This window comes from Colletes latitarsis, chromosome 2 (genome assembly GCF_051014445.1).
Source record: "Colletes latitarsis isolate SP2378_abdomen chromosome 2, iyColLati1, whole genome shotgun sequence".
NCBI lineage: Eukaryota > Metazoa > Arthropoda > Insecta > Hymenoptera > Colletidae > Colletes > Colletes latitarsis.
This window is the reverse complement of record NC_135135.1, coordinates 7,604,337-7,631,181: the sequence shown is the minus strand read 5'-3', so window position 1 is coordinate 7,631,181 and position 26,845 is coordinate 7,604,337. Positions and strand designations below refer to the sequence as shown.

General features: G+C 40.1%; 1 protein-coding gene across 17 annotated transcripts in view; it reads right to left on the bottom strand.

Moving 5' to 3' along the window:
• Positions 1-26,845, bottom strand: part of Foxp (forkhead box transcription factor P) — a 408,547-nt gene that overhangs the window by 16,193 nt on the left and 365,509 nt on the right. For 8 of the 17 annotated variants that reach the window (XR_013080796.1, XM_076779178.1, XM_076779089.1 and 5 more), the window contains 10 exons: positions 19,284-19,868; positions 18,547-18,606; positions 15,821-16,070; positions 12,042-12,146; positions 11,736-11,910; positions 8,940-9,126; positions 5,733-6,081; positions 4,986-5,054; positions 3,689-3,765; positions 3,379-3,480 (listed from right to left, as the gene is read on the bottom strand). Coding sequence is in view for 16 of the 17 variants with exons in the window: in XM_076779178.1 (XP_076635293.1) it covers positions 3,379-3,480; positions 3,689-3,765; positions 4,986-5,054; positions 5,733-6,081; positions 8,940-9,126; positions 11,736-11,910; positions 12,042-12,146; positions 15,821-16,070; positions 18,547-18,606; positions 19,284-19,868 (1,959 nt within the window). In the remaining variant the exon portion in view is untranslated. Of the gene's footprint in view, positions 1-3,378; positions 3,481-3,688; positions 3,766-4,383; positions 4,429-4,985; positions 5,055-5,732; positions 6,082-8,939; positions 9,127-11,735; positions 11,911-12,041; positions 12,147-15,820; positions 16,071-18,546; positions 18,607-19,283; positions 19,869-26,845 lie in introns of all 17 variants that reach the window. The other 9 variants (XM_076779106.1, XM_076779070.1, XM_076779131.1 and 6 more) reach the window with 7 other exon arrangements.

The window sequence follows — 26,845 nt, the reverse complement described above, 5'->3', positions numbered from 1 at the left end:
CGCAGAACACACGCGCGCGCGCACTCTTGCCAACAAGCGGATCGTCGAGGATCGCATTACGACTCGATCATGGTCGATCGTTACGCGACTCGAAGCGCAAACTAACTAACGAGCAAAACGTATCGTTCTTCGTCGAGCCTCGTACAAGCTTCGTTTTAGTGAAACATACGCTGTAGATCGTTCGTGAAATAAAATTTGCAAAATGCAAGCTCTTAGATGCTAGCTGACGGGTGGACGCCGCGACGCGAACGACCGTTCTACGATGGCGTCGGACTCGAAACGTAGAAAAATAGTTTGCTAGCAACGAAGTGATTCTTCGAGTAAAAATTAAATCGAGAACGTGTAATAACAATTTTCCACTGGAAGTTTTACTTTCGAGAAAATCAATTTTTAAATTCCTTGAGTATGTACAATTGATGGAGGTTTATGGGACGATGTTTTGGATAATTGTTACCGTTTATAGATAATTACGTTTGTTTATATTTGATCAGACTACGAAATACACTTTAATAATAATTTTATCGACTTTTGAAGTCCTATACACGCGAAAAAAATACAATCATAGATAAACAGGGTGTTCAGTCAACCCTGGGAAAATTTTTAATGGGAGATAGAGGCTTTGGTTAATTTGTTGATAAAGGCTTTGTTAAAAAGTTATAGAAACATTTTCGACCACAGTAAGGAATTTTTTTCTCGAAAGTGCGTGGGATTTCGAGGGTATGTGTATTTACCAAAAATGATTGTATTTGACCACAGAACACAGAAATAATTGTTTTAGAACGATTCGAAATTTTTTTTTCGGCGAAAAATTTAGGCACCAACCCCCTGTCAATTTTTCTTAAAAATTCGTTTTCCATTTTTAATAAATTTGATTGGCGCAGTATAGAAAAGTTGTCTAATACTTTTTTGCAGATACTCATGAACTCTACTTCAGAAAAAAGTTTCATTGAAATATATTCATTATTGTAGGAGTTATGGCTGTTTGAAAATTGGACCATTTTTATGAGGGTTTTCTCATTTTGCGGGGGCAAGGACCAACTTTTCGAATATTTTTGCGATTTGTACATATTCTCCACTAAAATTCGTGTCGTTTGCTTTTTTAAACATTAAAATCGTCCAATCCGTTCAGAAGTTATGACATTTTAAAGATTCGCGTGAAATTTCGGGGTAACATTTTTGGCCAGAAACTATATTTTCGGTGAGGAATTTTTTTCTCGAAACTGAGTAGGATTTCGGGAGTATGTCTGTTGACCAAAAATGCTTGCAATTAACCCCTGCAACTAAAAATAATTTTTCTAAGACGTTACGAAAGTCTTTTTTTTTCACCCAAAACTTTCAGCACTTACTCGAATTTATTTCTCAAAAGTGGATAGGATTTCGAGAGTATGTGTATTCACCAAAAATGATTGTAATTGACCCCCGCAACCAAAAACAATTTTTTCAGAATGATTTGAAATTTTTTCATTTATTTTTTTATAACTTTTTAACGAAGCCTCAATCAACAAATTGATATTCTTGATTTTGGTCTCTAGAATCTCCCATTAAAATTTTTCCCAGGGGTGGCCGAACGCCCTGTATAAACAATCACAAGAATGATCTAAAAAGTGTCGTTTGACAAATTGTGTCATAGTTTTAACTTTTGAGCGATGAATTTATGTAATAAATTTTTTCGAAAGTGAAGCCTCGTATGGCAAAATTTTATTCCAAGTTTTCGATCCGGATTTTGCACGAAGAATCGTTTTTTTTTTTATTGTACCACTGTTTCCGTTGTACCCTGCATAGTCTGGGGATTCTCCTACTATGCCGTTTTGATTATGCTGCTCTGACTTTCGTTGGTTCATGCAAATCTGCAGGCACACGCTCCTAACCTCTCAAACAAAAGAGCAAGCTGGCATGGCGTAAAAGTAGAAGCGGTGCCTGGTATGATTCGCAGTTGGTCAAATGGCCTTGAGCACTCAGTTCATTTCGTTCTGACTATATCTTTATAAACCTTTTCTTTCGTATTTTTTGGTTACATCAACGATTGAAATGCAATTGAAAGGAGTATGACAGAAAATAATCAAAATCCGGGCGTCTCTGACATCTAAAACATTGATAAATTATAGTTCCATGATCTCTAAAATACTGTAAAAACAATTTACGCTGCATGGTGGTATGGGAAATTTATAAAAAGAATAGATAAAAAAGATTCTTAAAAAGCAAAGATTCGATAAAAAAATTTTTCTTAAAAAAAGAAACGATAATGAAACACAGAAATCAAAATTTTCCGTGTCAAACAAATTCTATTTTGCCATTTCTTCGAATAAAAACATTGTTACAAATGCTTTCAAATTCATACGAATATAAATATCGACTATTAGATATAAAATAGCTGAAAAGTTTTGTGTTTCACACATTCGTTCGAAAGTTATTCCGAGTAAAAGATTTTCGATATCATTTTCCTGTCACTTTCTGGCAAAAATAACTATGTTTTCTCAGTATCTTAAAGCCTACAGAATTATAATCGATCAACGTTTTAATGTCGGATCGATCCACAGAATTTGACCATTTCTCTTTCCCCTTTAAAGTCATTTCAAACACAATGCACGTCGATTGTTCTACGTTTAAAGCCCGATTCCGTCCGAAACGCGTACGTTCGAGTCCTGACTTCCTCCCAGGAAGAAACGATATAACACAATTCGTTCAACACGTGAATAGAATGGACGTAGTCGTGATGGATACTCCACGAATGAATCGTAATGCGGCGTAATAGTCCACACGTTACCGAGGCTCCCCCGTTTAATCGGGAAAGCAACACAATAATCGTTACCAGCTCGTCTGCTAGGCGGCATCACTTAGCCTGTTAATTCAAATTAATACGTAAGATTATCTGTGATTCTTGAAAGCTCATCCTTTCTAGTTAAACGCATTCGGCTTAATCTGCTCGTAAATGCAAATTGCAACGACCAGTCGTTTCGTCTTTGTGACTTGCAATCAAACGTTGCGTAACTTCGTGCCACGGTGAGTTCATCCATTTAGAGGAGAATTATTTCCAGAGCTTCCTGGACGCGCGTTAACGCGACAAAATTTTAGGTCCGACGTTTCGCCGGGGCCGTGGATCCGCACGTCGTCTTCTCGTTCCAACGTAAATTATTCACGCTTTTCTCGGTCAGAAGCGTTCTCTCGCGTCGTGTGAATCATTCGACGGATCGTTAATTCGAAAAGAGTTCTCTAGCAGCCAAAAAGGGTGTCCGCTGCGCGATCGCAAAGCGATTGCAAAAAGCTTTTTCTTTCAGAGCGAACTTTCAAAATTTCGCGGTCGTCGCGATCTCGCGCGACGATCGGCCGTTCCTGGAACGCTGAAACGCTAATAAATTACTGTAGTCAAGATAGATATACCTTCCACGTTGCCGCGTTGCGCCGGAAGTAGCAGAACGTGTTCTGGAACCAATTGTAGATCTCGTTGAGCGTCAGCTGCTTCTCCGGCGACTCGATGATCGACTGCGAAACAGAAAAGAAACGAAAATGCAACCGGGTGATCGTTTCGCGCGGACTTTTTGAACGACGAGGAAGATCATTAATCCTCACCGGTGTATTCCGCTTGGTAAATTAAATTGATCGAAAGTCACGTTATTATTGGACGATTCATTCGCGAACCGAATAATTCAGAGCGCGGAATGAACGGTCGCGTATCGAACGGATCACTCACCTGTCGGATTAACGATGCATACGTGAACGGCGGTCTGACGTCGGCGTTCTTGTAAAATTCCCTATTTCGTTGAATCTCTGAAATATCAACAAGCCACGTTTGTTCTATTCTTTAAAAAAGAAATAGTGCGGCGGCGAGTATTGGCTCGCGATACTCTTACTCTGTCGAGGGGTAAGTATATCGGGTACCATCTCTTTGTGCGCGTGGATGTCTGTTTTGGTGGGTTTCACGACAAACAAGCAAACATTCTAGAGGCGTGACACGAGTTAAGCCCTTCAGGAGTCACTTCAGGATCGGCGATGCATAGAATTTCGTTAAGAGACAAGTTTCGTTAAGTTATTGGAACTCGACCTGGAATCTTTTTTATCCGTAAACAGTGAACGCGCGTGAACGAAAAATTGTTTATCGCATGCTCGGTTGGGAGAGGAAAAAACAGATACACAGATCCGGACACTATGCTAGCGACACCCTTAAAAACTAGATAAAAAAGGTAAGCAGAAAGCGATTTGGGGACGTCGGGACGAATTCATCCCTCGTTACGTGACGATCGCGAACGACAGAAGAAAGGTTAACTTCGCGAGGACGAAGGGAGGGTGTCAGAGTGAGAAAGGTAAAGTACTCCAGCATGCAAGGGTGCACCCTTTAAGAAAATCCTTAAAGCCACCAAAGGAGCGTGGAAAGAAGGTTGACAGTACCTTGTTGGACGTCAAGGCCAGCACGCTCCAGCATGTAGGGCAGCCCTACACGGTGGGGAGGGCGGGCAGCACAAGAAATAAGGAAACAACAGAAGCATCGGTAAGAAAGAGGTTCGAACAAACATACGTTTAAAATTCATCATTTCTACGGTATTTTTTGTTTGTTTGTTTGTTTTTTTTAGTCTTTCTTCTCTTTTTCGTTAATTTCGTTGTACCTTTTGCTCTCTACCTATGTTTATTTTTGTCCTACGCCGCCAACAAGGTGTCGAACACTGTAGCTTACGTGACATTTTCGCTACCGTGAATAAATCCGTGCGTGTGGTAGAGTTTACGATAGGAAAAAAGGCACGAGATCCAGAGAGGACCGTAAAGAGCATTTGCTACAGGATTTTCTTTTGTCGTCGGGGCGCAAATGACGAGGACGAGCCGTGAAATGCCGGTTTTCGTTTCGTCGATCGCGAGCATAAATTCACCATGATGTTTCGGTGAAATTATGTTATCGCTTGTGCAATATCGTCGAGGTGAATTTTTTTTTTTTAACAAGCAACACGGCATTTCGCGGATCGCGCGTCTCCCCGACTGAATTTTGGTTTAATCGTTACCTTCGTTAATATCTATTCCAGATCTATCGACGGCTACTCTGCGCCTTACAGTGCCCTCGTCATACAGTCCTACGAATAGTATTCAATTTCTGAATTCACATAGTCTTTCGTTTCACCTCTCTCGAGACGATTTTAACCCATTTTTAGTCTCGTCTCGTATTCAGTACAAAACGTTCGAAATAACAGTTACAGAAAAGAATTACTCGAGAAATAAAGTTACCAAGAAGATATCAATTTTGTTCGCTAACCATTATCGAAACAGTGTAACAATTTTCACAATTCGTTCTCAGCCTTAATTAACCCCTTGACGTACGATTTAATTTCAAATAATTTTTCAAACGTGTACTATTTAATTTTGTTTAAATTTGTTCGCACAGGAAGTGACTATGAGAAAGAATAGATTTGTTTTACGAATACCTCGTGAATGTAAAAACATCTTGATTTTAATAGATAAGACTCGATGACGAGTGAGTAGCCTCATGATTGTGAAACATGTCATCAAGAACAAGAGTCGGACTCGTCTAGTATGGCAAGGGGCTAAACGTGAACTATTACGAACAAACTATTATTTCGAACCGTGTTTCCCTTAGTGCAGGTAAAACGGAAGAGCTTTGGCGCGAAATTTGAAACCAAAGATCGTCGAGTATATTTCGTTCCCGTAATGCCTGATAAACCCTGAACGAACCGTGGTCAGAAATAAACGGAAGAAGGTATATTTCTCGATGGAAAGAAACGGTAAAGGCTTACCTCCTGCCAACGAAAGCGCAGACTTGTCGCTGATGCGCCGCCTGATGGGCCCAGCCATGCTGGGCATTGTCGGCATGGTGGGGATGCTGCCCGGCATGTTTGGCAGCGGGGGCATCCCGGACATGTTCGACATGTTGGGAATTGGCGGCATGGGGGCGCCACCGGCCGATGAGGGCAATTGTCCGCCCACCGGCGACCTCACCGCGGACACCAACGCGGACATCGACACAGGAGACACCTGGGAGACGCCGAAATTCGGGGGTGGCTGGCTCATCAGGGCGGTGGAGAGATTCAACTTTGGTATACTCGAGCCCGTCTGCAAGAAGCAATGCGGTGTTCGAAGAAACACCTTCGCCATTATTTGCACGATTGCGGAATCATCGACTTGTTTTCTTGGCAAGCTTCGACCGTCAGCCTGCTAACAACCCTTAACGCTCAATAATTTACAGTCCAGAGTAATACAATATTTTTTAAATAAGTTCGTGTACTGTGAATGGTGTATTTTTGCGAAAATTATAGAAGACTATACTGATGATGCTACAGTAATAGTAATAATAATCGAAATCAGAAAACTGAAGATTACAAGAAAAGAAAATATAAGAAATACGACTGTGAATTTTTGCAAAAATTACGGAAGATTATGCTGATGATACTAGACTAATAATAATAATAATAGAAATTAGAAAACTGGAGATTATAAGAAAAGAAGAAATAAAACTATGAATGATGTATTTTTGCAAAAATTATGGAAGATTATACTAATTATGCTAGAGTAATAATAATAATAGAAACTACAAAATTGAAGATTATAAGAAAAGAAGATACAAGAAATAAGATTATGGCTACCATTCAAAAACTGAAGAATAAGTTAAATGATTGCAACAGCTGTGAATATTATCATTGTTTATTCCATGTAGAACAAATAGTATTAAAAGAAGGCAATGCATACGTTTTAGTATAACGTATCATTGTTTTCAAAATGGGCGTTTTCATGAGCGTTAAGGGGTTAGGGGGGTGCAGCACCTAGACCTGAGGTAATCAATTTAGTAGTATAACAGCTGATGAGATTTTCCAAACGTATCGATTGAAGACATTATATAACTCCGCCATTTTGGGAGTTAAGGTAATAAATTTTGCACGACAATAAAGGTGAGATTTTATCTAACTTGAGCTGTAAAAATCTCGTACTATTTAGCAATTACCTCGGGAAACAGACTTAAAAGTCGCCTGTTTTTACAAACCGTCTTGGGTGATGTACCCCCTTAAATTTTTCATTAGTTTTTAGATAAAAATTTGACTTTTGACCCTTTGCGGACGGGACAAATAATCTAAAGGTAATTACCTGCATTTTCAAGTGTTTTGGAAAGGAAATGCTAAATAATGAACGTCAGAAATATTTTGATTGAAGTTTTCTGTTACTATAAAGAAGCATAACACAACCATAGCTTCACATTTATAGAAATGAATCGTAAATGATTTTAATTTATACTACCAAAGACACTTCGCCATTCTACACTGTAAATAATTTAAAAGCATTTTGAAACGATGCACGTTCCAAAACACATTCTAAATGTTTCGTAACGTAAATCATGCCGCGTTTAACGACGTTTGCGAGGCACACTGTTACTGTCAAATTGTATAATTTATTACACGTTACTGGCATACGAAATGTTTGCGGTTTAAATATTTCCACAGCTAATAGCACATTACGAGAAAGCGATGTTTATAATAAAACCAACGCGAAAGAAACGTTTACGAAAACAGTATACATTAAAAATGAACAATCTTCCACGGTGGAACTCGAAATTCGATAACACTATTATATAAAATTACACGTTTTCAAAGCATCGACTGTCAATTACAATTTTTGGACCAAACAATATCGACGTTCCATCCTCCCATAAAATTTCAAAAACTCAAATGTCGCAATTTTACGCGATCCTGACGCTTTCGATTCATTTCCCGCGTTTCCGGATCGGTTGCAAATCGGCGTGTAACGCGGTGAAATTTTTATTAATGAGTATAATAAGTTACGTTTAAATATTCATACGGTACGCATCGAATATTGCAGCGAAACGGTCTCAATATCAGAGATGATCCTTCGCGGCCAGGACCCCTCCCCGTTCGCGTTAAAATAATTAAGTCGGCCAGGGAGGACGACCGACGTCGCGCGGAGGGCTAATGCGATATTGGTATTCTCCGACTGCTGGACTTGTTAGAGGTTTTAATTAAGGCGATATAAAATCAACGAGAACCCGATGAATTATTAATGCAAACTTTATGTATAAATTAGCGAGTCTACTCGACGGCGCGTTAAAACTGAAACTGGCGTTGTTGTTAGCCACGTTGAAACTCGTAAAATTTCCTCCGCCCCCTTCTCCCGCCCCCCTCGGTTGCGTCGTGGAAATCTGGCTTTACGACTCTCTCGGTCGTGCTCCTACCAGAAGAGTTTACATCGCGACACGATCGTACGGATCGTTTTTCCGGGGACTCTGGCACCCCTCTACCGCGGAAACATTCGACGAGAGACCGCCAAGTATCCGCTGTACGATTATTGCTCCCATATATCTCGCCTGCACGACGCGTGACATACTGTTTTCCGCGAGTAACTTCCGATCGAGCAACTTTTGACGGCTCCCATAACGCTGGGAGCACACGAACATCTACTCTGGGAACGACCGAATTAGTTCGGTTTAATTTTATCGACCTCCTTCGAATCCGTGCAGCGAGAAACTTGTTAATTCTTTTTTCATCTCAGGCGCATCCTGTTCTTAGTCACGATAGTCTGAAGAGCAATTATTCCTGACCAGACGTCGAGCTTCTAATTTTCATATTTCTGAAAATGTTCCTTTTAAATGAACACTGTGACTCTATCTCAGCTACCAACAGAAATTTCTATTGAAGAAACGATACGAATTGCTTTTCAGACCACTCTACAATGTTTCATGAAATTTCTGACTTCAGATTCGACATCAGCGACCTTGGAAAACTTTAAATATTGAGTTTCAGAAAGATCAGACCACTGTGGCTAGGTAGAATAGGAGTTCAAAGACGAAAATACTGAAAATGTGTGGTTCTGAGATTAGAGTAGCCATCGTGTATTTATAACAGACGTATTTTTAAACGTTGGCCATTGAGTGTCCCGTCAGAAAGGGTCGCGAGTAGGCGAATCAAGTCCTGTCTCTAATCGTAGTATCGAAAACTCACCGACGACTCGGACGACTTTGGTGGTTCCGGGGACGCCATTTGTTTCGCCACGTGCAGATGGTGCATCATGGCGGTTAGCCGGTCCCGTTCCTTCTGCAATTGAATCTCCAGCTGGGAGACCACTTGCATTTGAACTCGTGCCTGCGCCGTCGATCTATCGTCCAGCGTATGCTCCGTGTTCAAGTGCCTGCAACATCGTTTCGTGTTCCACCCCCACTTAATACCACAATACATTATCCGCGAGAAAATTTAGTTTATAGGCATCAAATATTATCAAACGGCGTCAAACAGTATCCCTCTGGCTTCTGTGACGTCTCAATTGACATCTTAGTAACACATAGTACACTATCCGCGAGAAGATATGGTTTATAGGCATCAAACGTTATCAAACGGTGTCAAACAGTATCCCTCTGGCTTCTGTGACGTCTCAATTGACATTTCAGTAACGCACAGTACACCATTCGCGAGAACATTTAGTTTATAGGTACCAAACGTTATCAAACGGTGTTAAACAGTACCCCTCTGGCTTCTGTGTCGTCTTAATTTACATTTCAGTAACGGATAATACACTATCCGCGAGAAGATTTAGTTTATAGGTATCAAACGTTATCAAACGGTGTTAAACAGTACCCCTCTGGTTTCTGTGATGTCTCAACTGACATCTCAGTAACACACAGTATACTATTCGCGAGAAGATATGGTTTATAGGTATCAAACATTATCAAATGATATCAAACAATACAAAGCGTCTCAATTTGCAAGCCCAAACAGAGTCGTTCGATTTTTATTTGATCCAGTAGGCATTAAATTGAAGTTTAAGTCGCCTTAAATATACGAGCCAACCAAACACTCATACTAGTTGTTACTGAGATCAAATAGATGAGAAAAGTTCGTATAAACTTATGTTTGGAAATGCTTTATTTAAATAATACAAGATGTTTATAATTGGTTGTGACAGTTATAAGAAATGTTCGATCGGGAATGTGTTCAAAATGCATTTACTATTATTTCCAATGCAAATGGAATGTTTGAAAGTTCGACGATCACTGATTCGACGAAAGGAAGCTTGCATTCTTGCAGTGGAAGGAATTGTGGAACATTTCTTATAACTGACACAACAAATAATAAATATCTTTTCAATAAATTATACGAACTTCCTTTATTTATCTAACCTCAGTAATATGTAACATAAGTTTGGTCCCAACCTGTTTGGAGGATACTACACTACACGAATTAAATCGAAAACACAGATATTAATATTCAGAAAAATGCACTTAAAATCTTTTTATAAGAATCTGTAACGCATGGATTTCAGATTTCTTGCTTTTGTACGTTCTGGAGACGCAAACGGAATTACGTTGCCCCCCTTTGGGGGGCGTTTATCACGGAATCAAAGCTACACGATATTACGAGCAAAGCGTTTGTCACCCAAACCGTGGACCACCGAAAGAATCGAGGGGGGTGCCAACAAGATTCCGTATTTAAGAATTTCCGTAATCCTTCTTCGTCGCTGGGACGGACCTGCTCGTTGTATCGCCAGGGGTGAAAGAGGGTGAAGAAAGCACGAAGGGAGGGCTGGTTAAGACCAAGAATGCGGGAATGTCTACGGGACCGAAGGAAGAAGGGGCCACGGGGAAGGGGATTAGAACCGTGAGGCATAACGATGCGGTCGAATGTCGTGAATATTAATGAGACAAAGGTAATTAGCGTTTTCCTTTTTTTTCCGTTCCTTTTTTAAGTAACGGCTTGTTTGAGGGAGTTTGCGGCGACGGTCTGCGTGATTACTAAGGGACGAACAAACGGGGCTTTGGGGGGGGACGAAGCTGGCAGGTTTGAAACCGATGGCGAAGGTGCCGGATGTCAATGCGATACGCTGACTCCGGTGATTTTTCTACGCTTCTTTTCCCCCCCGTCCCTTTCTCAACCCCCCGATGCCTTTCTAACTCATTCCACGGGAACGAAATTGCCGACTTTATTCTTTCCGTTTCTACTCTTTCCACCGTTCCAAGGATCCCGACAGTGCACGACGGATTTACCTACATTCCGGTTGCACATCCGAGATCTCGAGCCAGCGGGATCAGATTAAAAGTGCACTGTGACTATGATTTAATCGCGCTACCCTGTCAAACCTCCGAGGCTCGGGTTTTTCGACACGGATTATTAAAACAATTAAATATATTATCCTGTAAAATACCATTTTGATTGCGAGGATCACTTATTTTCATTAAAATTTTAATTTTTAACTCGCGTTGATTTTTATGAAAATGAGAGTAATTTTTTTAACGGTTGACATCCACTTGGAAAGGGTGGAAAAAATTCCGAGGACCGTTTCGGAAATGCATAAAAATATTTGAAGGGAATCGACACAATAAAGGGAATTAAAAACGTCGTCAATATTTGCATTATTCTAACTTCGCGAAAAAAGGTCTTGGAATCATTTTCACGAGGTCGTTTCAAAAGTTGAATGCCCTCCATTTTTAGATTAGAAGATTCGTTCGCAGTAGGAAGCGAGCAAGATCGTCAAGCTACATTTAGTCTAAGAAATATTTCAAACTCGCAAATCGGCTTCCAAAAGTTTAAAAAATTCAAACGTTACATTTCCGTTCGCAAGCAAGAAGTTTAATACAATTTAAAATCTGTTTTTGTTACGATCTAAAACTGTCCAGCACTCAATATTGTTTTAAAATAAGAAAAATCCGCGAGATGGTCGATTCAATAATGGCGGGCGAGTGAGTATTTCAGCGAGCAACTTCGAGACGTAAGTTTAGGAACACGGGCGAAATAAAATGGACTCACTTAAGGAATGCTTGATAGTCTTCACAAATAACTTCACAGCCCGGCCACTTGCAGACCCCATGGCCGTAGAGAGGGTGAGCCTTGTCGTTGGAGGAAACGTCCAACGGTTTCTCGTCCAGCGGCGTGGTGCCATTCATCTCCGACCGCCGACTCGACACTGTCGAATTCAGAAGTCCTGCGATAGTCCGGAAACGTGTGTCGTATTTGTAACGTAAAGTGAAAATAAAAAGAGAGCGCGGCAAAGAAAACGAAAGTATAATCGTGAACGTGGAGGGGGAATTCGACCGATGGAGAAATTCTCTTTACCGTTCAGTCCGGACCCGGATTTCGGAACGTTGGAGTTCTGGTGGGATTCCGGGACGTCCGGCGTCTCTGACTTCCATATCGGCAGACCCTCCCCTGGTTGCAGACCTGTTCACCATTTTAGTCTTTAGTTTCAGTTCTGGACAGAATTAACTCGATGTACAACAAAGTTAACACATTAGCGACGAAAAACGAGCATTCTCGTTTATGACAAGCGTGTGTTTCTCTAGTAATTTCTACAATAACACAGGACAAAAGATTCTATTATCCACATATAACTCTTGAAATGGAATATACAAAAATATTTATCATATTCCTAGTATACACATGTTGAAGGAATTCTATATCATTAAAATCATCAGTATAGGAAAGTTTTAATAAAAATGCCCCGTCGTTAATGTGTTCACAGGCACGATTTAATACTATGTACAGCTTCAATTGTAATAACTAGACTGTAGATGTTTATGCATTTATGGGAAATTTTAATTCTCAAAAAACTGCAGAAAGCATTTAATATACAAAAATATGAATGATTATATTTAGGGGTTGAGACAACTCTTTACGAAGCTTCCATTTCATTAATTTCAAAATCTAGTTATAACGTATTATGATACTTGATACAGCTTCATAAAGAATATTTAACATAACGTATCGATAAATACATTTTGTGAATTTTTAGTAATATATAGGGTGTTCGGCCATTCCTGAAAAAAATTTTATGGGAGATTCTAGAGGCCAAAATAAGATGAAAATCAAGAATATCAATTTGTTGATTGTGGCTTCGTTAGAAAGTTATTAAAACATTAAATTAAAAAATTCCAAATTATTCTGAAAAAATTACTTTTGATTGGCGGGTCAATTACAATCATTTTTTGTGAATAGACATACCCTCGAAATCCTAACTATTTTCGAGAAAAAAATTCATTACTGAAAATATAATGTCTGACCATAACTGTCTGTTACCCTGAAAATTGAGAAGTTTCAAATCATTCTGGAAAAATTATTTTCGGTTGCAGGGGTCAATTACAATAATTTTTGGTCAATAGACATACCCTCGAAATCCTAACCATTTTCGAGAAAAAAATCCTTTACCGAAAATATAATTTCAAGCCAGAAATGTTACCTCAAAATTTCATGCGAAACTTTAAAACGCCATAACTCCTGAACGGATTGGACGATTTTAATGTTTCAAAATGCAAACAACGCGTATTTTAGTGTAGAATATGTAGCAATTATAAAAATATTCGAAAAGTTGTTCCTTGATCCCGTAATGTTAGAAAAACCCCATAAAAATGGTCCAATTTTCAAACGACTATAACTCCTAGAATAGTGAATATATTTCAATGAAACTTTTTCCTGAAGTAGAGCTCATGGATACCTACAGAAAAGTGTTAAACAACTTTTCTGTACAATGCCAACCAAATTTATTAAAAATGGAAAACGAATTTTTAAAAAAAATCGACAAGGGGTAGGTGCCTAAATTTTTCGGCAAAAAAAAAAATTTCAAATCGTTCTGAAAAAATTATTTTCGGTTGCAGGGGTCAATTACAATCATTTTTGGTGAATACACATACTTCCGAAATCCTACCCACTTTCGAGAAAAAAATTCGAGTAAGTACTGAAAGTTTTGGGTGAAAAAAAAAGACTTTCGAAACGTCTTGGAAAAATTATTTTTAGTTGCAGGGGTTAATTGCAAGCATTTTTGGTGAACAGACATACCCCCGAAATCCTACTCAGTTTCGAGAAAAAAATTCCTTACGGAAAATATAGTTTCTGGCCAGAAATGTCTGCCCGAATTTTCATGCGAATCTTTAAAACGTCATAACTTCTGAACGGATTGGACGATTTTAATGTTTAAAAACGCAAACTACGCGTATTTTAATGAAGAATATGTACAAGTCGCAAAAATATTGAAAAAGTTGCTCCTTGACCCCGTAAAGTTAGAAAACCCCCATAAAAATGGTCCAATTTTCAAACAGCCATAACTTCTACAATTGTGAATATATTTCAATGAAACTTTTTTCTGAAGTAGAGCTCATGAGTACCTACAAAAAAGTATTAGACAACTTTTCTGTAGGGCGTCAAACAAAATTACTAAAAATGAAAAAGGAATTTTTAAGGAAAATCGACAGGGAGTAGCTGCCTAAATTTTTCTTCGAAAAAGAAACATTTCATATCGTTCTAAAAAAATTATTTTTAGTTGTGGGGGTCAATTACAATCATTTTTGGTTATTAGGCATACCCTCGAAATTCTACGTACTTTCGAGAAAAAAATTTCTTACTGAAAATATACTGTGTGATCGGAAATGTTTCTATAACTTTTTAACGAAGCCTCTATCAAGAAATTAGTATCCTTGATTTTCGTCTTATTTTGGGCTCTAGAATCTCCCGTAAAAATTTTTCCCAGGGATAGTCGAACACCCTGTATAATTATTTTCTTACTACGATTCTGTTATGTTTTATTTTTACTGTGTTTTCAATGTTATAGAATTACTGTACTGACAATGGAAAAATGCTTATGAGACAACAAAATCGTCTTGAATTTAAACAGTGCAAACAGTGTTTAACATTTCTGTAGGACAATTGAAAGAATAGAGAGAATATTTATTCAAATATATTATATTGCTATGAAAGAGATTATTGATATATGATTTAAAATTAATATAAAGACGTCTTCGGAGGAGGATCAAAAGGGAAAACGTATGACGAAGAGAGGGTGGAGGTTCAAACGGTGGGAAACGATGGCTAAGTTTGTTTCACGCGTGAATTTTTTTTTTTGAATTCGAAGTACTCGAGGCGTGAGTCCCTGCTGCTTTTGCAGCCCTGTCCTATTATTCCGCCCCTGCCTCTGCAACCCCGTGCACGCGCGTCAGAAAGAAAAACATCGTCGGAACGAGATCCGACGCAACCGAAACACTTCTACGTGGAAAGTTTCGCCCAGGGTGAAGTGGAAAATGAGAAAGTGGCGGGGTGGAGATCGCTCGAGAAGAAAGGGGGATGGGTGTGCACGAGAATGGGGACGACGGTTAGGGGTGCCGACTTGTTGTTTAAATCAGGGGGTCGCCCCCAACATCAACTTACCTTGGGAATTACGCGCGCGCGCGCCTCTATTGACCATAGCACGTGTAATAATATAACATATTTCGTATCCGAATAAATTCTTCGTTTGTTAAATTCTGTTGTCCTAACAAAATCTGAGAAACTGATAATAAATTCTAAATGTGTTATTCTTGTACTATTGCAGTCGATTTTATTGCCTCGGAAGCATAGTTTCAAATTTTCTTAGGTCGTTTAGAGAACATTATACTAAAGAATGTTAAAAGATGCTAAAAATTCGCTTACAAAATGAATGAAATTAAACAGTGGAAAATGCTATTTTAAAGTGTTCCATTTGAAGTGTTGCAATTACAGTTTTTATTAAATTGCTTAAATTTCTTCTCCATTTTCGAAGTTGATAGGCATTTAGGAAAAAATACAAATTCTGTAGTCGATACGAATACTATATCATCTGCCAAATGTCAAATGTAAATAAATGAAACCGATAAACAGTTTTTAAACCCTGCTTCAACCATCTAGATATTAATGGAGAAAAGAAGATCAAGATGTTCATCGAGTATAAAATTTAAATGCTTAAAAAAATGCTATTTATGGTATTCCTAGACGTTGATAAAAATGTATTCCAGCAGATGGTAATTAGTCCATTTAATACAAATTTGTTTTCCAGAAGTGAATAGATTTCATTTTCCTTCATAAAAACGAACCATCGAAAACGAAAGAAGTACCTGAAGAAGGATTGTGACCCTGAAGTCCCAAACCCTGTTGGATGAGATACTGGCTCTGCCTGATCTGCAGTTGCTGTATCAAACGTTGCTGCTGGAGGACCAGTTGCTGAAGGGGGGCGGAGGCCTTCTTCTTGTCGGCCGTTTGCAACAGATGCGTCTGCTGAATCACGTTCAGCTGCAACTGTTCCTGTAGCTGCTGTATCGCCTGCTCCAGCTTCTTCATGCCTAGCTCCGCGAACTGTTGTTGATGCTGCGCAAAATCAGTCGAGCCGAACCGACCGGTCAAAGAAAGGAAAAGAGAAACAAACGACGAAACGCCTCCGCCCTAATGCCCGACAGCCATTCGTCCGGAAGACAAACATCTCTCGGTCTCGAGCAAATTAGAACATCGGGGAAAAGAAAGAAAGTTCCAAAGTAACGTAGGGGGGAGGTGAGACAGTTGCATCTTGGCGCTGGCGAATAAATCGCAGACAGATAATTCGCTGGAAAGGCGGGAAGAAGACAGAGGGCAGTTGATGGGGTATCCCGAAGACAAACAACGAGATACAACGGCCGATGGCGACGCTTAATTGCTTACCTCATCCTCGGAGGAACCCCCCTGTCGCCCTCCTCGCCCCGTTTCCTCCGAGCCTCGAGGATATTTTAAAACAAACTCCGAGATAGACGCCCTTTATCATATTGCGCTACGAACGAGAGTCGCTCGAGTAATGAGCCCCGAACCGACGCTAATAACAATTTCACGCGAATCGAAGCTTTTTGGGGCCCTGAGCTGAGAAACCGGGCTCCCTTGATAAGAAAGCTGGACGATTTCTGAGATTTCTAAGAGGGTTGATCAAAAATTAAAATTCTTCGAGTAATAATTATTCTTTGTATACTGCAATTTAAATTTCCCGCGTGTGTACGTTGTTTATAACGCAATATATTCAGACAAATAATTCGGGCCATCCGGGTTTTGTTTTTTAGAAGCTATAATAACAATGAAAACTTACTTTGTAATTTCGTATACAGATTTGGCCTCGTCTGATTTTAATATAATATTGTGATAATATATTTTAATTATAGAATAATACAAATCTACAAAAATTACGTAACTTATAACGATTTTACAGTTTTCGATCAACCCTCGTAGATATTTTTACAAGGGGCAGCATCGAGATTTAAAAAGTGATTGAATTCATTGGAAAAATCGAAAATAATTTTTCTGTTACTGTTTATGAACGTTTGTTTTACTATTTGAGAAACCTGGGCCCCTTGAGGAATGGGGCCCTAGGTCTGTAAGAGCCTCTAGTCTCTTTAATCGGTTCCTGGCAAAGGATATGTTCTTCGATGGAGGCTCAAGGACAATGGCGTTTCCTCCATGGAAGAATGATAGATTCTCAGTAATTGAGATCGTCTTTCGCACGAGCTCGCAACAATCTCCTCGAGCGGACTGTTCAAATTTGCAGAGCAAAGGAGGCCTGGTCAGGCCATGCCGCTAAATAAATATTTGATGCCTCTATCGAAGCCATCGAGTCTGTGTGCGAAGCGGCAATACGTATTTGCGTGAAAATGTCCTTTGTGCTGTTTACGGGTTAAAGTATGCGCGTAGAGAACTTGAACTTTCTGAAAATGTTAGTCTTCGGAGGTCTACAGTTGCCCTCGAACGAAGGGCACGGATCTAGAAGAGCTCAAAGGGAGTGGGGATCTAGAAGAAGTCGAGAAACAAATTTGAAGTTTCGAGGATCTGAGAATCCCACCCATAGAAATTATGAATCGAGATAGAAATATTGAAACGTTGATGATTATAATATTTATTGAAGGATAAGTACCATTCAGATGATAGACTTTTTGGTCAATGGGAAAAGGAGAGGTTGAAATCCTTGTAGCGTATTACCCCCCTTCGTATTCGTTACAAAATTTCTTTTTGTTTATTTTATATTTAATCAAGATACGTGATCAAGATACAAAACATTGATGTTCGAATATTTTTGGTACAGATTATACATTGTAATCGAGGTCGTATCGAAGCTGCAGCCCTGTTTATTCGACCCGAGCAACCCTCTTTGCGCAGCATCGAAATTCCCATTCCGCTGAACGAATATACGGATTCTCAGGGACTTGGAAGGATCAGTATCGTTTCAGAGAAATTTCTCAATAACGAAACAAGTTTACTTTATAAAATTTTACGTGTCTGATTTAATTTTATCATTTAGAAATATCAATCAGAAATAGTGTATGGGTGGGTATGGTTGTTCATTTGTGTTTGTTAAGACTTAGCTTCAATTTATGAAGTCAAATATAATGTGAGCCACAGAGGGTTGAGAAACGATTTAAATAATTGTCGAACATCGTTATACGTAGAATGTAAAAAGAACGTAGAAGGTGAAAAAGTATCTCTCGGTTCTTGTTATCGTAGAAGAGGTGTTCCAGTGTTTGCACAGTTGCGCCAAAGAATGAGAAAGGGAAGCAGAAAAATGTACCCCAACAAACAGACGCTTTTTATAATTAAAATTATCAATGGTCAACGGAGGGTGATAAAAGGCGGTCTGTTTACCCGGCGGAGTATCTGAAAGATGTTTAACTATGCCAAGATGCAATGCTTACTCGATAAAAAGGACAAACTTCGCTAATGTACTTTGAAGGACCGGGCACAATAAACGCGGAAGAACGAGCAACGAAACCCGAGATTCCTCCACCCACGTTGCTGGAACTTTCACAATGAGATTCGAAAGAATTGAAATACTCACGTCTTTTAGGGACGAAAAGTAGCCGAATCGGTCCTGGTTCGACGCATGTTCCAAGGAGTCCTGTAACAATAGAAAGTAATCGAAGTTGATCGATGCTTCAACGCGTCACCCTAAATTTCAATCGCCCCCGCTAACAAGACTGATCGTGAAAGGGGTAATTCAAAAATATTTATTTATTCTTAACGCCCTTTAGGTTCTGATACTTTCGTATAACGTTAGAATCGAATTAACTATTGTAAATTCGAAAATAGACAACGTACAAAAACTTTGAAATATGTCCAACAGTGTGTTGTAAAAATCTCTGGAGAGAGGGAATTACATATACGTTATGGACGACGAAAAATTAATGTAGAATTGATGAGAGAATATATGGACCCAAAATATAAGACAAATATATGTAAAAAGGTGTTCAACAAATTTTTGTATCATGAACAACAGAAACTGCTTCTATGAAATAAACTCTCTTTCCAATTTACAATTATTCAAAATTGGATGGGTACACAATTTCCTATTAGATTCTGTTCCAATGCAGTCGCAACTTTTCGATACAAAATGAATGTGCCTCCATGGTTAACGCATAAATGAAGCCTAATACGTAGCATTAAATAAAATAAAAATATACTTTGCGTCTCTGCCATTTGCCTTAACATCTGTCCCAGCAATGGTGCATCAAAATGATCACCAGCAAAAGAATAAACACAAAGGGACGAGCAACAGAGACGTTACCGAGGACGTACCTGATGGTGCTGTTGCTGTTGTTGCTGCAAGTATAGCGTGTGTTGCTGCATGAATGATTGCAGTTGCGTGGGGCTGAGTATGTGTTGTTGCAGAAGCTGTTGCATCTGATGGATGCCGCTCGCCGGGCTGAGCATCATCTGCGAGGGATTCTGAGAGGGTGGTGCCCCTGGCGGTCCTCCAGGAGGAGGACCCTGCGAAGGATTCGGCGGCGAACCCCTCTGAGGGGCCTGTGGGCTCTGATGGGGACTCGGTTGGGGACCAGGCGCCCCGGAACTGGGCTGTTGCGATTGCTGCGTGATGATAGGCTGCTTTTGCTGGGTCATGGGTGCTGTTGTCACTGCGTGCCCAGCGGGACTGAGCTTCCCATTGCTCTGGTACTCGATCGTGAGGTCCTGTTGTTGCTGCTGCTGCTGTTGTTGCTGATGCTGGTCGACAGCACCGCCGCAGATCTCGTTGTTCCTGTTGCTCTCACGACCGCGGACCGACAACCGATCTCGTTCCCGATTCTCGCGCTCCCTCGACGGAGGAACGCTGTCGCGTGGTTGCTGTTGCTGCTGCTTCAGGGCTGCAAACAGCGAAGTAGCCTGCAATACGAAAATGGAGATCGAGAGCTCGATCAAAGTCGGTTGCGAGCTGTTGCGTGTCGTGTGTGTGTGGCTTCGGGATTTATTTTCGCGATAACTCATGCATCGTTCTTTCGCTAGGGGTTGGGGTAGATTTACACAGAGGCGTTATTATTAGGTCATCATTTAAATAAATTCACTTTTGACATTTTCTGATACAGTGTTTGTAGCACACGGGATGTGGAATTAAATCGTAATTTAACGTGGAAAAAAGGGTAAAGGGTTGGTGGAATCGATTCGAACCCGAAATTACCAGCCGCCATTCAGCGGGAGATAAAGGAGTCTCTGTTTTGGCGACACCGTAGCCGCTTGTACAAAGTCGAAACGCGAGATAACAAGGGTGCAAGGGAAGAAGAGAACGAAAAGAGGGAAGAAGGAGCCCCGGGCGGAATATTCATGATATAAATGCCGTGTAATGTGCTCGCGTTAAACTTCCAGCGTATTTTGAGCAATATTGATCTTATCTAATGGTATTCGAGCTCAAGACAACGCGGTATCCTCCGTCGTCGTTCGCTGGATGAAAACCACGCCGATCCGACGACCGAGGAAAACTCGCTGTTGTCTGAATGACGTCGACTTCGAGTCTCCTCCTTCGTTGTTTACGCAGCGGGATTTGTTTTATTAAGTTCTATCATCAAGTAGATTGCGGAGTGTAAAGGCGGAACCGAGTAACTCGTTCTTCCGCCATCCGCGGGATCTTCCAGATGGAACAACTTTCCTAAACCATCGAAAGCGTCCCTTATCCTTCGAGACATCGATTTTATTGTATCGCGACGAAATATCTGTCTCGGTTTCTTCAACCCTTGCGGACCCTTCGTCTCGTTCAAACGGAATATTTAAATTTCTCATGGACAGTTCTTCACTGTTCTTCAACGTTCGTCTCGAAGTTAATTTGTCTTCTATTTCCGCTTCTTTTAAACGGAACAGAGTATTTAAATTTTTTACAGGTCTCCATGAAACTGTTACAGTTGTTCGGAACACCCCCAATGTTCTAACTTTCACGTAAGTGGACTCTCAATCTCAACTGAATTATTTTACCTAATGTTGATTTTTACTAAATTGGTAAATGGAAATACCCTTTCCTTTGAAGCATCTAAAAAATAATGAACTAATAAAGGATTACATAAATTTTCAAATAATTACATTCACATATATTAAACAATTATTAGTTTAAACTTGCAGTTTGAATAATCCACTTAAGGGTTAAGTTGTGTTTTGTTTCTGCTTTTTTCAACTCTTACAATTTTAATGGATAGTTCCTTATAGGACCATCATAGATAGCTGCTTTTGCTTTCTTCGATCTTTTCAAAACTTTCGACCAATTTAAAGGGGGGGGGGGGGGGGAGAATATTAAAATTTTTCATAGTTCTTCCCAGATTATCACAGGTTTAATTTTTATAGATAATTTTCTGGATGGCTAAATTATTAATTTACTCGTTTTGAAATTGTATTCTACTCTTAGAATAGCACATTGAGTTATTCTGAACGCATAAAAGAATTCTATAAAAAGTCCCCGAAATTTAACAGTGTACTTAACGCGTACAATATACGAATGTTTAAAAAAAATGATCGAAGAACCTTTTTATTTGCAATTACGTCCAAGTATAGTAAGCAAAATCGGTGTCCTGCGGGCGTGGGTCTTGTTTGCGAGTCGCTCGAGACCTGTTTTCGATTCCGCGAAACGATCAACGACCGTCGTGTCGTAGCTGTTTAGAATGCTCGTTTCGAAACGGCGTTTCCGCAGTGACAATTCCGACGAAACGAACGGGACGCGCGGTGAATCTTCAAAAAACCGCGTCCAGCGATCGAAGGTCGCACGCTGGACCCACTCGTTTCGTCAGAGATAAATTTAAAACGCGTCCTTTTCCCCCTCACTGTCCCGTACGTTCGCGGAAACTCCGTGAACCGCGCGATTGTTCCTCCGGAGCGTGAAAACCGCGCGCCTCTCTGCGAATCTTATGCTAATCTTATTTACGTACGATTACGTATGTTTATAACATGCAAAGAAAGTGCCTCGAGAGGCGAGTGTTATCGGTGTTTAGTCAGGAGCAGCGGCGTTTCGTCTCCGAAGTTCGAAACGGAAAAGGGAAAAAACGCCTCGTGGAAAAACACGGGAAACCCGCTCGCCGTGTTTTCCGAACGACCGAAGTCGCTAAATATACGGGACCGTGTTAAAAATTTCGAAAATATCCTTGTTTGATTGTCTCGACGAAATCAGTGTTGACGTCAATAATATTTGAGAATCTTTCTATTCTCTTATAAGCTTTGGTTTACGATGGTTCCTTTTAGTTTAACCCTTTGCACTCCAACTGGTACCCCTATATACATAGTAGCTTGATTTAAGTTTTACTTATGATAACACAAATTTAATTTAGAAAATATATGAAGAAAATTTAAATTATACATTTTTACGGAGAAAATAATATTTTTTTTATTTTTAAAAGTCACATACAACTGTATGGATATTTCTAGTTACTCATGTTGATATTTATTTTCTTGTTCTCCAAAAAGGTCTTCTCTTAATTTAATTTTTTGCACTTTTATCGTGACTCAATTCAAGATTCATTTATAACACAAATTGAATTTAGGAAATATATGAATACAATTTAAATTACAGTGTATTTATACATTTTTGTGGAGAAAGGAATATTTTTTTATATTTAAAAGTCACATACAATTGCATCGATATTTTTAGTTGTCCACATTAATAAAGACTCTTGGAGTGCAAAGGGTTGATATTTATTTTCTTGTTCTCCAGAAAAGGTCTTTTCTATCGTTCTTGATAAGTAATCGAGTCTTTTACTAATTCAGTCTATTTTTCGGGATCAGCGCCTTTGGGTTTACGTTCTGGAAAATGTCTTTCGTCGAAGAAGCGTGAACTCGGACCAAAATTTTCGTCCAACCGCGGACGGAGGAGATTTCTTCTATTCCAAAGAAGCTCCCGGAGGATCGCCTTGGAAAAATACAATAAGAAACGTCACCGAAGGCACGAGCCCAGCGACAGGGGCCATTTACTCAGCGAAATTAATGGAAAGCAACGATCGGAGGTTTTAATCCACTTTAGCCAGACGCACCAGCCCACGGCTAGATCGCGATCCTTTAATTCGCTAATTAATACCGAGGTCCGCGTCGACTTTATCCCGCCTCGCTCTCCGTGTCTTTCGTTTCAACGGAAGAAACGAAGAATCTTGAACGTCCAAAGCCGCCGTGTCGGCCGAAAGGGGTGGAAAATCGCGAAACGTCGAGAGTGGTTCTGTTCCCCGTCGGTGGTGTGGGGCGGGGGTGTAACCGACGATGAAGCTCGACGTGTGTACACGACCGGGGCCAAAGGAAAAAAATATAAGGGTACGGAAGAATGAAAGTATAAGAGCCGACGTTGAAGGGCCATCGACTACAGATAAGAGGGACTCCTAAGACTCTTTTAAGAAAAGGTTAAATAAAGGTCGGGGAGCCGCGCTTGTTGTTGGCTGTTCAGATTCCTTCGACCCCTTTTCTCCCCACCCCCGGTTTCACGTAACGCCACTTATTTGAATCCCGAAGGCTCCTTCGAGTTCAGCCCCCGTGTCTACGTTCGTCGTCGTCGTCGTCGTCGCACCGAACCTTCATATCTTTTATATATTAGAATTTTCACCAACCACCCCCCTCCATCTCGCGAGGCTATCTCTCTCTGTTTACTGTTTGGATTTATTCCAACCCCCCTGACCCCACCCTGTTTCTCGACAGACATGCACCTTTTCGACCCCCTTCCCCCTGAAACTACTGTATATGAGTTCCTCTCCTCGGTTTTCGTCTTTATACTTTCGGTTTCCACGCTCGAGAGCCACGGGTTTTCCACCCTCGATCCTTCAGCTTCGTCTTCCGCTTCGTCGGCCTGTTAGGCTTCCCGTTGCTCTAAGTCACCCACTGTGGCGAGATTTCCATGCAATCGGTTTCGAATTTTAGAACAAATTGAGAATGCGGCAAGGTTGCTTCAAAATTCATTGGAAAATCAATTATAAAATAAATAAATTTAGTTGGTTTCCCAGTGAGATTTATTATTTTCTGTTGTTGGGAATAAGCAATTCGACCTGTCGAAACCCACTCCTTCATGTTATTCGCGAAATTCAATAATATTAAATCCATAAGGGGGTGGCCTTCTTTGTGATCTTTTTTTTTAATGGTACGTAGGCTGTTTTGTACTGAGATTTTACAAATATATTTAATCATCTTATAAGCATGTACAGTATTTTTTTCATAAAAAATGATTAAGAATTGTGGGAGTTATAGCTTCTTGTTTAAGGACTCTTCTGAAAAAGGTTCTCCACTGACTTTTGCAATTCTAGCCGATCCGCTAATCTGAAACCGAGGAGGTTAAAGTATCTTCATTAGGAAGGGTGTAGTTATAGCAGGAACTAAGGAGAAGTCAAAACCTCGATAAATAAAGAAATGGTGGCATTTCAAGTTTCGAACTTCTATCTTCTAACTTTTCTTTTGTCTTTAGCATATAAAAAAAAAATAGTAAAACTCAATATTTTTTAAAATCTCTAGTTTCAGCGATAAAGGCGTGTCTGCTGAATATTCTCTCCCAATTTGAAGTCAAACTACTAGATCTTGAAACACCATAGAAGCCAATTTAAATGCATTTTTGTAAACAATAAGTTATAATTCCCACAATTTTTAATATTTTTTGATGAAAAAAATACTCAAATTACAAAAAAGGCCGAATAAATGGCAGTCTAGACAGCAATATCCCCTTAACAGTATTATTTAACGCAAGCAGTTAAAATTCATAGAACAAACATAGAAGAAAATCTCGAACATTTCGTGTACCATTAGCTGAACATCGATTGGTGTTAGGGTGACGAGGGGGGTTGTTAATTTGAGTGGGGGGCTAGATTAGCGTGAAAAATAATTATCTCGACGCGGGGAAAGTGAAGTTCCGCGCTCGGGATGTCGATGAATTCGATTGTACGGCCGAAATCGACGGTATATCGTTAAATTTTAAACTCGTTACATACGCGGTGTCTCGAATGTTTATTTAGCGTCGTTTTATACACGCCAACGATGCAACGAAGCCTCGACACGTCACCGCGGACACTTCGGAACGAGACCAGCGAGCGGAACAGGGGGATGGAGAAAAAAGAGAGACAGAAAAATTCCCCCGGGGTAAAAATTCAGTGATCTGTCCACTGTCGATTCGTTTATTCCACAAATCCGAATCGGATTTACCTTCTAGCTTTTTCCTCGCATTCCATATTGAACGTCCCTTTCGGATCTGTTAGCCGTGATATTTTCATAGCCTCGATACGCCATGCCGGAAATATTCTATTATGCGTGTATTGATTAAAATTCTCGCTCGAATCCTCTCTGTGTGTGTCTGAGAGCGCGTACCTCGATGTTCGATTGATTTTTAACATCGTAATACACCTGACGCGGCCGAATTCCTTGCCGTCGACACGACGTTTTAATCGGTCAAACGCGTACGAGTATAAAAAAAAAAAAGGGCCAGTGCATATATACATTTTTCGGTTCATTTTCTCGTGACGAGCGGAAATATTCAACAACCGGATGATATTCGAGTGATTGGGGACGCCTGGAATGCTCGAAGCACGGTGACGTGCAAGTAATTCCAGTAATGATTCTTAAAATGAATGTCGCTATGGGCTTGGCGCGTTTATCTTTCGAAATTTAACACTAGCAGACATTTATGCACAATTAATTTAGTCAGAATTTAATGCATTTGATGATACACATTCATTATGTATTATTATATTATTAAATTATTCAATAATTTAACGTGGTAAATACCATATTTTTACGAATATCTTCATTAAGTTGGCGAAATCACTTTTCACAAAGCAGTGTGGTTCACACTTCCATGGTTCCAAGGCAGACCCCCAACTTGGGAAGGATAGAAGTGTTCAATTTACGAATCACGCCTAGGGTTCATTTTAAGAATTATTATTGTAGCTCAACTCCATTGTTCAAATTTATTTTGCTCGACTCTGAAAATGGCCTACCAGAAATTGATCCTAAACGATAGTTATTAATTGCTCGACCCCGGAATGAAATTTACCATTATATTATAGTCAGATACCGAGTCATTCGTGATTAAATTTTTACCAATATTGAAAATAAAATAAATTCTACATAAACTTGGCAGTATTTAATATTCTTGCAGAGATTTAAACTGTAGCAATAACGTATATTAATAGTAATCGAGTTCAAGGGAAACTGGGGTATACCAGAAACCTGTGTACACCGGAAGTTGACCCAAATTTCCCAACAACGATGCAAAGTTTCTGCTGACGCGATGAAGCGAAAAATACTTGGACGAAAGTTTCTGACCACAGACATTGTCAAAATGCTCGCGAGATCTCGCGGTGGGTTTGCAAAAAGCGCAAACGGAGCATCGTCGGGGATACAAAACAAGGGTTTTCCGCGTCCCCGCTCGTTTCGTATTCACGTCGAGGGCCAATCAGAGGCGCGTCTCTTTACACCCGCCTCCTGTTGACGTTTGTCATAATATTTTAATATTAAATCGCGTTACGGGCAGCCATGCGTTCGCATAATCAGACGTTACTCCCTGGTCGACGTTTATACACGCGGCTGTAAGTCTCTCGGCGAGAATGGTCGCGACGCGCGAGCACCCTTTAAACAGAGGAAGACGGAGAGACAGACGCGACAAGGAGTACTCGTCACCCCTCGCCCGTTCCGCGCGAAATGTGGAATACAAATTACTCCGAAAAGTCCCCTTTTCCGCCCCCGTTTTCCGCCACTCGTCGACACACGGTCGCTATGAATACGGGAATAATTCGGTATTAGGGAAACTACGCGTCTCTTTGGACGCTGATGAGCGACTGCAAGACGCCTCGAGGTCGATTCTTCGTCCACTATCGACGATAGCTCCCCACGAAGTTCGAACGTGTCTGATAACTTAGAATGAAGGGGGATGAAGA